Source organism: Pituophis catenifer, unplaced genomic scaffold, assembly GCF_029215685.1.
Source record: "Pituophis catenifer annectens isolate HBS135680 unplaced genomic scaffold, rPitCat1.0.hap2 SCAF_1, whole genome shotgun sequence".
NCBI lineage: Eukaryota > Metazoa > Chordata > Lepidosauria > Squamata > Colubridae > Pituophis > Pituophis catenifer.
The window spans coordinates 294,633,739-294,647,435 of NW_027256881.1; the positions used below are offsets into that span (position 1 = coordinate 294,633,739).

The window sequence follows — 13,697 nt, forward strand, 5'->3', positions numbered from 1 at the left end:
TATTCTGAAGAAGAAAACAGGAATTGTGTTGAAGTCCTGAATCTTATTCATTGGGATCCAGAGGAACTATGAAAGAAACTTAAATAACTTGTTAAGGCAGGGGTGAAATCCAGCAGGTTCTGACAGGTTCTGGAGAACCGGTAGCGGAAATTTTGAGCAGTTCGGAGAACCGGCAGCAGAAATTTTGAGTAGTTCAGGGAACTGGCAAATACCACCTCTGGCTGGCCCCAGAGTGAGGTGGGAATGGAGATTTTGTAATATCCTTCCCCCAGGAGTGGGGAGGGAATGGGGATTTTGCAGTATTCTTCCCCTGCCACGCCCACCAAGCAACACTATGCCCACCAAGCCATGCCCACAGAATCAGTAGTTAAAAAATTTGGATTTCACCACTGGTTAAGGGTGAATGTAAAAAGAGATTGCCAAAGATTAAGAAAGAAAATTGGATATCAGAACAAAAATTTCAGGAGGAGATTCCAATTTGAACTGCTGAATGCTAAAGAATTGGTTGAAAGTTAAAGAACAGATAGTAACTAATTCCAAGATAATCAAACAAAGATGGAAGGAGTATAATGAAATTCTATGCAACAGAGATATCAACATCCAAGATACTTTCAAAGATAGCAATAGCAACAGCACTTAAGACTTATATACTGCTCCATAGTGCTTTACAGCCCTCTCTAAGCAGTTTACAGAGTCAGCCTATTACCCCCAAAAATCTGGGTCTTCACTTTACCAACCTCGGAAGGATGGAAGGCTGAGTCAACCTTGAGCCGGTGAAATTTGAACTGCCGGCAATCAGCAGAATTGGCCTGCAATAATGCACTCTAACTACTGCACCAGCATGGTTCATATTCTTTGTTTAAAACAATCTCTAGTGCAGGGCTGTCAAACTCGATTCCATTGAGGGCTGCATCAGGGTTGTGTTTGATCTTGGGGGGTAGTATGTGTGGCCAGTGTGGGCGTGGCCAGCTTGACGTCACTCGTGTCGGGGGCGCATGTGGTGGCCCAAGTGCTTTGCTAGTAAAAACAGGCTCCCGAGCTCCATTTTCGGCTGGGACAGCCTCCTGCAACCCTCTGCCAGTGAAAATGGAGCTCAGGAGAGCCATGCACGGTCCTCCCGAACTCCGTTTTCACTAGCAGAGACACCCTGGGCCGGTCCTTTGCTGTTTCCAGGGCGACCCTGCAGGCCAGATCTAAGCATCCTGTGGGCTAGATCCAGCCCGCGGGCCTTGAGTTTGACACCCCTGCTCTAGTGGGAGAAGATGAAATTAGAGAATTCCACTTGTTATCAAGTTGAAAGGCTATAGGAACTTGATTTTGCTTTACAGGTACTCCTTGCTTAACGATCATTTGGTCAGTGAAGTTACAACAATGCTGAACAAAGGGACCTACAACAGCTCTTCAAAGTTCCAGCTGTTGCAGCACTGTTGTCATATGAATGAACAATTACAATTACTGGTTGAACTTACCGCTGGTTCTCATATGTTCTTTTTCTTTTTGGAGTTTTACTCTTTCTTTTGCTGTGTTGCTTAGATTCCTAGGACTAAAGTGTTCTTCAGCATCTTTGTCCTCCTAGGAACAAAACTAAACTTTATAAAGTAGAAAAATATTCAAAATTTGAGTATTTCAAGCACTTTATAAGGGAAGACTTGTTCTATTTTTAACCAAAATGAAATGTTTTGCAAAGTCAAAGGGATTTTTTAAGAAATGACAGCAAGAAATGACTGTCCTGCTTTCTGTTTATTTTCCAACTTTATTATTTTTACAAATAACTCAAGGCAGCAAACATATCCAACGTATCTTCCTCCTCCTATCTTCGTAACAACAACCCTGTGAGGTGAGTTGGGCTGAGAGAGAGTGACGGGCCCAAGGCCACCCAGCTGTCTTTTCATGGCTAAGGTGAGACCAGAACTCATGGTCTCTCACTTTCTAGCGTAGTGCCTTAACCAGTAGACTAAACTGGCTCTATATAAAAATATGAATACTAATTGGTTCTCCATTTGTTCCACCTATATCTGATTAAAGATCTTTTCCAATGAAGAGCATATAAAATCCATGCAGCTGTTAACATATGCCATTCCAGTTTATTTTGAATAAAATATCTATAGTTTAATGAAATTTAATAAAAATATCTCAAAATAAAATGGGATAGAATTTTCACATTTTATTTTCCATTATTTTTGAACTTTGCAATGTTACCACCACAAATGGAAGAAGGATCCAATCTGTCCATTACATTTCCAGCATTACTCATTTTACCAATCAAGACTGGAGTACTCTACCAGCAATAGAACATCTTGTACCAATTGTGTTTTAAGTACAAGTAAACACAAAGTCAGCAAGGAATTGTAAATATGAAATGCAAATAAAGTTGGTGGTACTGGACATTCCCTAACCTAATACACTCCAGCCATGTTTCAATAAAGCCTCTATAATAATCTCTTATGACTATCATGCATAGTGACTGAAATTGATAGGAGTTGTAATCAAATATATTTTAAGGGGATCAGGTTGGAAATGGCTGGAATAGAATGAAATTTGTAGAAAAGTTAATAGATATTAGTTGTAAGTATTTATTTTATTACTTTTGAGGAGATTTTAATGTAGATTTGAGTATGACCATATAAATAAATTATACTTCCAGCATCCCTTTATAAACCTATCAAATGCTGAAAGGATTATAGACTGCTTGCCGATAGATGAATAGCTGCAGAAGGTTACTGTCTGACTTACATGATCATCAGATGTCATCTTTGAAGATCTTTTTTGTTTACTTGAAGAACTGAACATAAAGGTGGGTGGATTATCAGGAAAGAGATAGAAAAAAGTCTGTTCTGCTATCTTGTATTTTGCAATTGATATTGCCTTGGGAAAAAATGTGAGGAAACAAGAGTCAACAGATATGTTATGTACAAATGATAAATCAGTGAGTGTTTTAGAAGGACTAGAAATAAACTTTTTTTCCCCTAGTTCACACCATTGGAATGAAGTGCCTACAACTGAGGGCAAACCAAGTAAGAGAGAATAACAGCTATTCTGAAGAATCAAGAAGAAAGAACAAACATTGTTTGGCTATTCCAAATAGTATTTATTTGTATTAACAAATAAGGTTAAACCACCCTTTCTTCAGAGGTCAAATAGAAATATCAATTACAGCTGGTCCTTGACTTATGACTGGTATTTAACAATCATTTTAAGTTACAACGGTCCCAGAAAGGGTGCTTAACTGCCCATAAAGCACTTCCAGCCATCATAAAATGTTGTGCTGCACATGCCCCATGGTGACATGACCACATTTTTGGTGCTTGGCAACAGGCTTGCATTTATGACTGGTGGTGGCATCTGGTGGGCATATCAGTAGATTTGTCTTCGGTTTCTAGCAAAAAATGCCTATTTTGGGGGGATGGATTTGCTTAATGACTATGTGATTCACTTAAGAATTGCACGATTTGGACTTACTATTATGGGATTTGCTTAACAACCACTGAAAAAATGGACAAAAAATTAAGTCTGATAACATGAGTGCCTTGACATAAAACTGCAATAAAGGACTAAAATTCCAGTCCTTATTGTGGTTGTAAGTCAAGGATTAGCTATATTTGTAACAGCAATAAAATTTCTTCCCTCTTTTTTATTTTTCTATAGCATTGACCAACAATTTTTTAAAGTAGCATTCATGTGATATCATGCCCAAATATATTACCAAAAAAATTATATAGATCAACATATAAAAAATCTTGTAGTTAACTCGGAACACAATTCCTATGAGATTTGGTTACCTCACAAGATTTTGGTCACTCTTTAAAAACATTATTTTTTGTTTTGGAAGCCAATAGGTATTATTATGATCATTTAAACTAAACATAGCTATTCTTTAATAAATAGTACTGAAGTTAAAAGGTTGCTTGTCAGATTGATTGATTACCTTTTATTATTTATTATTTATTATTTATTTAATTTAATTTAATTTATATACCGCCCTACTCCCGAAGGACTCAGGGCAGTGAACAGCCACAAGATAAAAGTACATCATACAAAAGTTAAAAACCATTTAAAAGTATATTAAATAATTTTGGCCCAAAAAACAAATTTAAAAACACTCAATTTGTATAAAACTTAAAAGCAAATTAAAAGGGAGAGTCAAGCCAGAGCAGCCTGCTGGAATAAAAATGTTTTGAGGACACGGCGGAACGTGCATAAATCTGGATAATATTTAAAAGGATAACATATGCCAATGTTTCAAATCTATACTGTAAATTATAAAATCCAATATGTATAGCATTAAAAACACTAGATATGAAAGGTGACTATCATTCTTCATCTACCAAAGTAAATTTTTTTACTATGCATTCACATTTATTATTGCTAACAATCTGTTGTAGCAAAGACACAGAGAAATGATGCTTTATCTCAGGCAATAAATGTCTACGCATAACTCCAAGGAAATGTTAAAATCTTTATGAGTGTATTTGATAATCTTAAAATATTAAATAAACTGTGTCATATAAAATAAAAACAATTATAATATACCAAGATTCATAGACAAAAGTAAAACTGCACAGAGTTTATCAACTTCACAGGTAGTTGATAAAGTACAGACTTCATTGTAATGTCATAAAGTCTATTAAGAGCTAAATACTTCCTAACAAACAAATATCATTTTAAGGACAATACAAGATAATTCTTTTACTAAGATTGTCCAACTTAATATAGGCAAGCATATTCAAAATACTGAGATTTGTTCAGTTTGAGATACATTCATTGTAATTATATGAAGCATATAGTTTCATTCACTATCTTAAAGTTCAATTGCTTTACCTTAATTTTAATAATGCCATCATGTGATTCACAGTGTTGCTTTAAAAAAAGCTTTAGTCTGTCATAAGAAAAAATATGCCTTCTTCGGCTGTGAAAAAAAAAAAGAATTGTTAAGTCTTACCATTAACAATGAAATTAATATACAAAAATTAGTTTAAATAACTTATAATTTTAATTTATAAAAAAATAAAATAAGTACCCTTGTGATGTTTTTTAACAAAAATATGCAGAACTTTTGTTCTTTTTTCAATAAATTCCAATCACAGAATAGCAATACTGTCCATGAATTCTATGTCTTTCGAATCAGTGTATATATTCTAAACTTCACAGAATCACAAGATAGCCACCCATTGATTAGGAAGGGTAGGATAGCCAGTTAAAAAACAATTTCCTGAAACATGCATCTTCTTTAATCTCTTTATGATGATCATTCTCTCTTTTTATCTCCCTCTTTCCCTTATACACAAACATACCTAGCTTATTGTCACTTTTTTTGAGCATACTTTATACTAAAAATTGGGGTAGAATCACAATTTATTTTTATTTTTAAAAATATGCATGGATTCATTTGGCGCCCAGAAAAGAATATTTGGAAATATAAGATACGCTAAAGACTGGCAGTTTGCCTTTCAATAATTTTTAAGAAACTTAATATTTGCAACATTTTGTTACCAAGTTTATTGTCGGATTTTGATTCAGTTCAAGAACCAATCAATAGAAGAGGGAAGAAGACAAAACTTGTTCCCTTTTTTTGCAAGGTTTCTTTCAAAAGGGTTATTTAAAAAGAGCTATATAGAGAAATGGCATATTTAAAGAGAATGTGCTTTGTCCCTCTCTCATTTCTGCGAGCTGGATTGCAACCATAGGGTAATAACCAGTATAGCTTACCATATCTGTGATGCTTTCACTGTAACAGACTCATATAGTTGTTTCTTTAAAGGCTTCACTTTATACTTGTACAAAAAAGGATCAGTTATGGCTTTTTCATTCCTAAAAATTAAAACCATTACTATTTACAATATAAATTATTTTAAATTTTTGAGGCAAAAAAATCATACAAGCATATTCTCTGTCATGTGAAATTAACATTTCAATAAAGGATGAGGTTTAAACTGCATGTATTTGCTTGTGTTCTGTACAAACATAGCAAACCAAACCATGTCCTTTGGATGTTTGTTCCACAAAATGCAAACAGAAACATATAATATAGATTGCCCATTAACTTTTGAATATCAAAAGTTTTTTTCTCAACAAAAAAACAATAAAATTTAGAAGTTTGAATTTGATATTGAATTATACACCAAGTACAATTAATATGCAGTAAATAAATTATCACGATAACTGCACATTTCCATCTGGTACACGGTTGCCTTTCCAGAGAGACATTCACACCTTTCTAATCTCATGATTCAACTACTGCAATGTATCCTACATGAGCTGCCCTTGAAGACCAATCAGAAACTTCAACTTGCCAGAATGTAATTACATTGCAAGTAAGCATGCAGGCAGTGGGAGTTGGCCACAGTATACTTACATTATACACACTTTACAAGCTACACTGGTTGCTAATATGCTTCCATATGCTATCCAAGTACTGGTTATCCCCTATAACCATGATGGCGAACCTATGGCACATGTGCCAGAGGTGGCATGCAAGCCGTTGCCTCAGTTCAACTCTGCTGCACATGCGTGCACACCTCCCGTCAGCCAGCTTGTCTTCGGGTCTCTGCCACGCATGGGGGGGGGTGGAGAGCATGCGGGAGAGTCATGCACGCATGCACGAGGCGGGGCACATGTACGGGAGCGGGATGCATGCACGGGGTTGCGCGCGCATTGCATTTTGGGAGTTCAGGTACACACACGTGCTTTGGGCACTCGGTCTGGAAAAGGTTAGCCATCACTGCCCTATAACGATCTACATGGCATAGGGTCAGACTCCTCAGGGACTGTCTTTGTCTTCTGGTTTCTGCATGGCCAGTAGAGGCTCAATGAAGTGGCCATGCCTTAGGTCCCTTGCATTCAATAGTATCATCTATTTGGACCTACAAAGCACAACCTGTCTACTGTAATTAGATCCTGCCCAATATGGCTCCAACCTTGGTGTTCTGCAAGACCTTCTCCCAAGCCATGAACTAGGGATGGATGGGCCACCTTGGATGTGTTTTGTATATATTTTTCTATGTTTTTTAGTGACATTCCCTATCTTGTTCATTAGTTACTGTGTATTGGTTTTTAAATCTTGTTTTTCTAATATAGCATGATATATTACAAAGTTGTCCATAGTCAGTCTTCAGTCAGGAAATGCTGACATTGAATACATAAATTTATAATTTATTTTGTATGTGCTTGATACTGTACATTCCATAAGCTGCTTAATTTCAGGTTGTAGATAAATTGCACATATAAATCATTAAACTAGTGACAACTTTAAATATATCATCTTAGGAATTATTTTTAAATTTATCAAGTTGAAGCAGAGACAAAAAATGATTTTGTTTTGTTAGAAAGAAGCTACTAACCTAGATTTAAATTCCTGGATTGAAAGTATGTGTTTTCTGTTCCTACATTTTTTTTTTAACTGACAAAATGGAAAAAGTGATCAAGACAATTCCATATAAATGTCTATATATGTATGGAGTATGTAGGCACAAATGTACCCTGTGTGTGTATGTTTGAGTTCTTATCATTTTTTCATTTGAAGAGGTTTTTTTGAATTTTTAATATATGAGTTGCGGTGATGCAGTGGTTAGAATGCAGAACTGCAGGCTATTGTTGCTGACTCCCGGCTGCAGTACTGAAGGCTACTTCTGCTGACTGCCAGTAGTTTGAATCCCACCAGGCTCAAGGTTTACTAAGCCTTCCATTCTTCTGAGGTCAGTAAAATGAGGACCCAGATTGTTGGGGGCAATATGCTGACTCTGTAAACCACTTAAGAGAGGGCTGTAAAGCACTATAATGCGGTGTAGAAGTCTAAATGCTATGCTAAATGCTCTATCTTATTTTGCATTATTTTTACGCTTTGAAATACTAATTAAAATCACATTTCTTTTGAAATGCTGTGATGTGTATATAGAGTTATATTTAGTTTTCTAAAAAAAATAGTGCTTATTGTAGTTTAGTTGTAGCCCTTTTAACTATATTTGTATCTTCTGAATATAAAACAAGTTTTTACCCATTTTGTGCAGAACTGGTATCTAAATCTGAATCATCACTATCGCTAATGATAATGGTGACTCCATCAACACCTTTGGCATGGCCATTGACCATTCCATTCGGATGTACTGGTGCTTTGATTTCCAAAATTTTACAGTGCAATCTGGAAAAAAAAAAGAATAATATTCAATTAGAAGAGGTCTATCTTCTTGCAGTTCAGAGACAATTATTGTTATCCTGTATTAACAAAGTACTGCTTGTTTCAATAAAGATGGTGATAGAGAACATTCACAGGAAGGAAAAGAGGAAAGAAGGAAAAGGGAGGGAGGGAAGGAAAGAGAAGGGAGGGTGGAGGGAAGAAGAGAAGAAGGAAGGCAGAGAGGGAGGCAGGAAGGAAAAGGGAGGCAGGGAAGGAAGCAAGAGAGGAAAGAAGGGAGAAAGGGAGGAACAAAGAATTCCAACACTCACTATCAGCTTTCCACAAGGAAATTCAATGGTGAAGCTGACAGGAAATCGGAAATTGCTCCCGGTGAATATTTTGCCCACCTGTGGTAATTCTGTTTCTCTGTTTAGATAACGATTTTTGAAACAGTGACCCAATAAGTCATGCCTAATGTATAGTGAATTTCTAAATGGCTTCTGTATCAATAGATTATATATCCTGATTATGGAGGATCTGTTATGAATCATAGAAAACCTTTATGGTCATTATTAGAGATTGAATGATAACTTTTGATATGATCAGCAGGTTATTATATTATATTTATTTCTAATTGCTGAAATATAGACCTTAAGTTCCTGATATAAGCCCTGCATAACTACAATTCCAAATTCTGGTAACAGGAATAATTTGATTAGCATAATGAGAGATAGCATTAACATAGACAATATCCCATTAAGAAAAAGAGGGATAAATTAGTCCACAGAGTGAACAAGAGAGTCAAAACATATTACATTCTTTAAATTTGCTAATTGTAATAAAGAGAATGAAGATACAAAAGCAACAGACTCCATTCAGTTGGGAACAGAACACAAAACATAAAGAACATATTCAAGAGAGTGCGGCACTAGTCCTTTAGTATATAAGAATGATGAAGAACAGAAAATAACTGGTAGGTCCAAGATAATGACCAAATTTATATTTAAATTAATTAAACAGAATTGGTATTATTATTTCTAATATATTTATTAAAATTAGTATATTTTTAACTAAGTAATTCTAACTAACAACTTCTGGACAGTCTAGAAATAAGAGACAGTCTATAGAACTAATAGATTGGTTCAGGTAGTTCTCACTTACTGACGGTAGTTGGGACTGGGAACTCTGTCACTAAGCAATGCAGTTGTAAGGCACAATGTCACGTGACCACACCAATTTACAATGGCAGTTATGGCAATGTCAGTTGCCATCATTAGGGAACTCCTGCACCGTTACAGTATCCCAAGGTCACACAATCACCATTTGTGACTTCCATCAGCTTCCCCGTTGACTTTGCTTGTCAGAAGCAGGCAGTGAAGGTCGCAAATGGTGACTGTGTGACCAGGGGTTGCTACAATATTGTAACTGTGAGCTGACTCCCAAGTGCACAAACTGTATTCATATGATCATGGGGCATTGCAGCAATCGCAACTACAAGGACTACAAGATTATAAATTCCCTTATTAAGCACTCGCTGTAACAATAAATAGTTGCTGAATGAGTGGATGTTCCGCAAGGACTACCTACAGTACATAGCCCTACAACTGCAGATAGTGTAACCTGGTTTAGATATGTAATTCATTTATTTTATGCAAACAGAATATTTGTATAACCGGTACACAAACAATCAAACTCTTCCCAATGAAACCACCACCAAAAATGGTCATATAATCTTTGTTGTTTAAACTCACTTTGTAGCAATTTAAGTAATGAAAAGTACTCAAATCAATAGTCAGCCTCAGCTTTTTAACATATTAAAAACTAACATACATACATACATACATACATACATACATACATACATACTTTCAGAGTAGCACAAATGAAATATGCTTACCTTTCACCATTATTCCTAAGTACTTCAACAAGTTCACCAACAAAATAATGGTTTTTAATATAAGCAAAGATATCATCACAAACTTCATGAAGTCGTGAACGCTGAGTGAGGGTAACTAAATATAAGACTGGAACAATGAGAGGTTCTGGAAAGTTTTGGATATTTTGTCTGGCTTTCCTTTCTGATTCTAGTGCTTCTTGATAGGTAAGTCCAGATTTGCCTGTGATAGCACAACTCCAGACAAGACTATTACAAAGAATTGTTCTTTCAAAAAATTCACTGCAAAAACAAAACCAGCAAAAATTAAAGATAAAATACAAGTTACTGTTCACCAAGATACAATTAAAACTATTTTAAAGTCCTGCTATCCCACCATCCAAAGTAATATTGCTAAATAGCAAGTAACCCCAAAGCCATAACCCCAAAGCCATAACTATAAAAGTCTGTGCATGCAATTTCCCTGTGAAATGTTGCAAAACTCAACTAAGATAACCTGCCTAATGCTGAATCATTGAAACTCTCCAGGACCGAACCACTACTTCCCTAAGACTCCGCCCAAAAAAGAAAAAAAAATTAAATATTGGTTAACAGTTATAAAGTTCTCAAATAGCAAGAGAAATTTTCAAGGCAGTGCTCTCTCTTGTAATTTAAGCATTATTTTCTAAATTCATTTGATCAATTAATTTTGGAGAGCTAACGGCCTATGATGAACAAAGATCAAATAAGCTAGTAGTTAACTTTGTTTCTCCAAACACTCCTGTAATCTCCTGATCAATTGTAACTGATCCTACACAATCAGATTAGAACATCATGGTTTTGAAGTAGGTACCTTTGTTTCAAAGTGCATGACAAACTTCTCACAGCAGGTCTCTGAAAATTTCACAATACCTCAATTAGGATATGATTGCACCTGTACATTTACTATTTAATTAGGTTTATTTTTTGATTGTGGCCCTCAGCATCGTCAAAAACAGAAGCTGTGAGCCCCATCTTAAAGAGCATTGTGCAATAAATCTATAACTCCATGGCAGATATTAATTCTAAACTAACTGTAATCTCAACTAAAATTCTTAAATCCCCCAAACAATTGTTTTTCAATATCATGAAGATGTATCAGTGATGGTGAACCTATGACATGCATGTCAAAGGTGATATGCCATGAGATTTTGGGTGACGTGTCAGTGTACACCAATGCCTAACAACAACTACAGGTAGTCCTCAACTTACAACAGTTCATTTAGTGACCATTCAAAGTTACATCACTGAAAAAAGTGACTTAAGACCGTTTTTTTACACTTATGACCATTACAGCATCCCAATGGTCATGTGATCAAAATTCAGATACTAGGCGACTGACTCCTATTTATGATGGTTGCAATGTCCAAGGGTCATGTGATCATCTTTTGCAACCTTCTGGCAAGCAAAGTTAATGGGGAAACCAGTTTCACTTAACAACCGTGTTACTAATTTACCAACTGTAGTGATTCACTTAACAAGAAAAGTCGTAAAATGTGGCATGAAAAGTCGTAAAATGTGGCAAGAAAAGTCGTAAAATGGGGCAAAGTTCACTTAACAAATATTTCACTTAGCAACACAAATTTTGGGCTCAATTGTAGTCATAAGTTGTGGACTACCTGTATTCTCAAAAGCACACCTGTTCTTGTGTGATTTTCAGAGGTTGCAGAGGCCATATGAGAATGGGGTATACTCTCTCATGGCCTCCAGAGTCTCAGAAAATCACATGAGAATAGGGAGTGCATTTGCACAGATTTTGGAGGCTGCAGAAAAGCATTCTCCAAAGGCACTTCAATCTTGTGTAGGCTGCAGGGGCCTGCCAACGGAAAGGTAACACTGCCTGAAGGTAAGCGGTCTCCAGATCTTGGAGAGTGCTGGGCTGCAGGGGTCAATTGCTCCATTCCCCAAAGATGTCTACACCTTGGGGAATGGCACAAAGTGGCAGTAGGATCCATCTTAGAAGTTTTTTTATCATGACTTTGTTATTCACCAATTTGGACAATTTTTTTTATTATTAAGCCTATGTGTTGTTCAAGTGGCAACAACTATGGGCAACTCACAACAATCAAAACAAAGAAATTACAATAAAACTAATTAAAGGTAATTCAACAACACTTTTGTTCTAATACGTTTTCTCCCTCCCCTAAAACATTTTTCTTGCTGGCTTGTTCCTTTTATATCTTTACTCTTAAAGCTAAGAGGATACTTCCTCTTCCTGCTTTCTTCCCTGAAAACAAATGAGCAAATGAGAATATTTCACATGAGGTGGGGAGATGGGAGGTGCAGAGAGGACTGTTATTAAAACTTCTAACATTTTTTAAAATGGGATATTGAAATGTTTCCGTTTCCCTGATTGGCATAATAACTCTTAAGAATTTTTCAAAAATATTTATTTCATTAGATATTGATGACTAAATATAGAAATTTTAGTAATTCAGTAATCAACAAATAATACCATGGAATAGTTGGACAGAAAATGAACTTATTTTGCCTATAAACAAACACACACACACACAATCTAAAAACAATTCTCAAAAAATATTTGCATTCAATTGAACAGTTAATAAAGCACTGCCTGATTTTAAAAATAGTTTTAGAATTACTGTATTTTATTGATGTGATTGAAAAACTTCAACTTGAACCTTCAACTTTCATAATTTTACATAATATAAATAATTTGAAGCCAATTAATTAATCGAAATTTTAACTGTCTAAACTTCCAACTTTGCCTGAACATGAAATTAGATTCTTATCACATTATGCTTCCTTATTCAACCATTATCTTGAATAACCATATGACATACATGGCCCACAAATAGTTTTGTATATTTAGTTCAAATTTTATTTTTATTTATTAAATTGTTTATGCAGCCCAGCGTTTTCCTAAGGTTACCAGTTTTATTGTACTTTTCCCACACATATTTCCATTCACTCATTTATTTGTAACCATTTTTACCAGGAAAAAATAATTAAGATAGAAATCACCAATAAGCAATACAGAAAATATGACCAAAATTATATTCAGAAAGAAATAAACCAGGAGAATTAAAGCAATAACTCCACAGCAGGTTAAATGCTTCCTAGGAGTGAAACATTTTCACCTAACATTGGAAAATTGTCAGTTTCGGGGGTGAGTGGAGAGAAACCTTCTTAGATTTCCCTTCTAAAGTCTGGCTGTTACAATTATAAAAACCTTCTTCCAAATAAAACTCACATTCAAAGTATGATTTGATTTATACAGTATAGGGAATCATCCTTTCTTATTAAAAGTAAATGTGAATGATTCAATGGAGGGTAGAAATTTAGCATGGTGCAGTAATGCATTAGGAACCAATTTTTCCAAAGGGGAAAAAACTGCTAGGATGAGACACATTTAGGAATAATGATATCAATTGCATAGAGACCATATTCCTATTAAGTAGCAAATCAAGAGTTATTAAGGAATAATCTGGATTTATTAATTTCTTGGAGCAGATTATTCTGACAAGATTCGGCTGTAGATATTAAGTGACTTAACCAAAAAGAAATAATCCATTGAGGAAAAATCATAATTTCAAGTTTCCTAACACCATCATTCAACCCAGAGTAAAAATATAATTTTATGGATTCTCAGTTGAGTAGATGGTTTTAATAAGTGTTTTGGAACAGAAGCAAGGGTTGTTCTGGAAATTATTA

General features: G+C 35.3%; 1 protein-coding gene across 3 annotated transcripts in view; it reads right to left on the reverse strand.

Annotated features, from left to right (window-relative positions):
• Positions 1-13,697, reverse strand: part of BAZ1A (bromodomain adjacent to zinc finger domain 1A) — a 49,529-nt gene that overhangs the window by 30,998 nt on the left and 4,834 nt on the right. For 2 of the 3 annotated variants that reach the window (XM_070940469.1, XM_070940462.1), the window contains exons 3-8: positions 10,008-10,286; positions 7,991-8,134; positions 5,707-5,808; positions 4,819-4,906; positions 2,734-2,865; positions 1,470-1,572 (exon numbers count right to left, since the gene is read on the reverse strand). In XM_070940469.1, the coding sequence (XP_070796570.1) occupies positions 1,470-1,572; positions 2,734-2,865; positions 4,819-4,906; positions 5,707-5,808; positions 7,991-8,134; positions 10,008-10,286 (848 nt within the window). Of the gene's footprint in view, positions 1-1,469; positions 1,573-2,733; positions 2,866-4,818; positions 4,907-5,706; positions 5,809-7,990; positions 8,135-10,007; positions 10,287-10,836; positions 10,878-13,697 lie in introns of all 3 variants that reach the window. The other variant, XM_070940476.1, reaches the window with a different exon arrangement.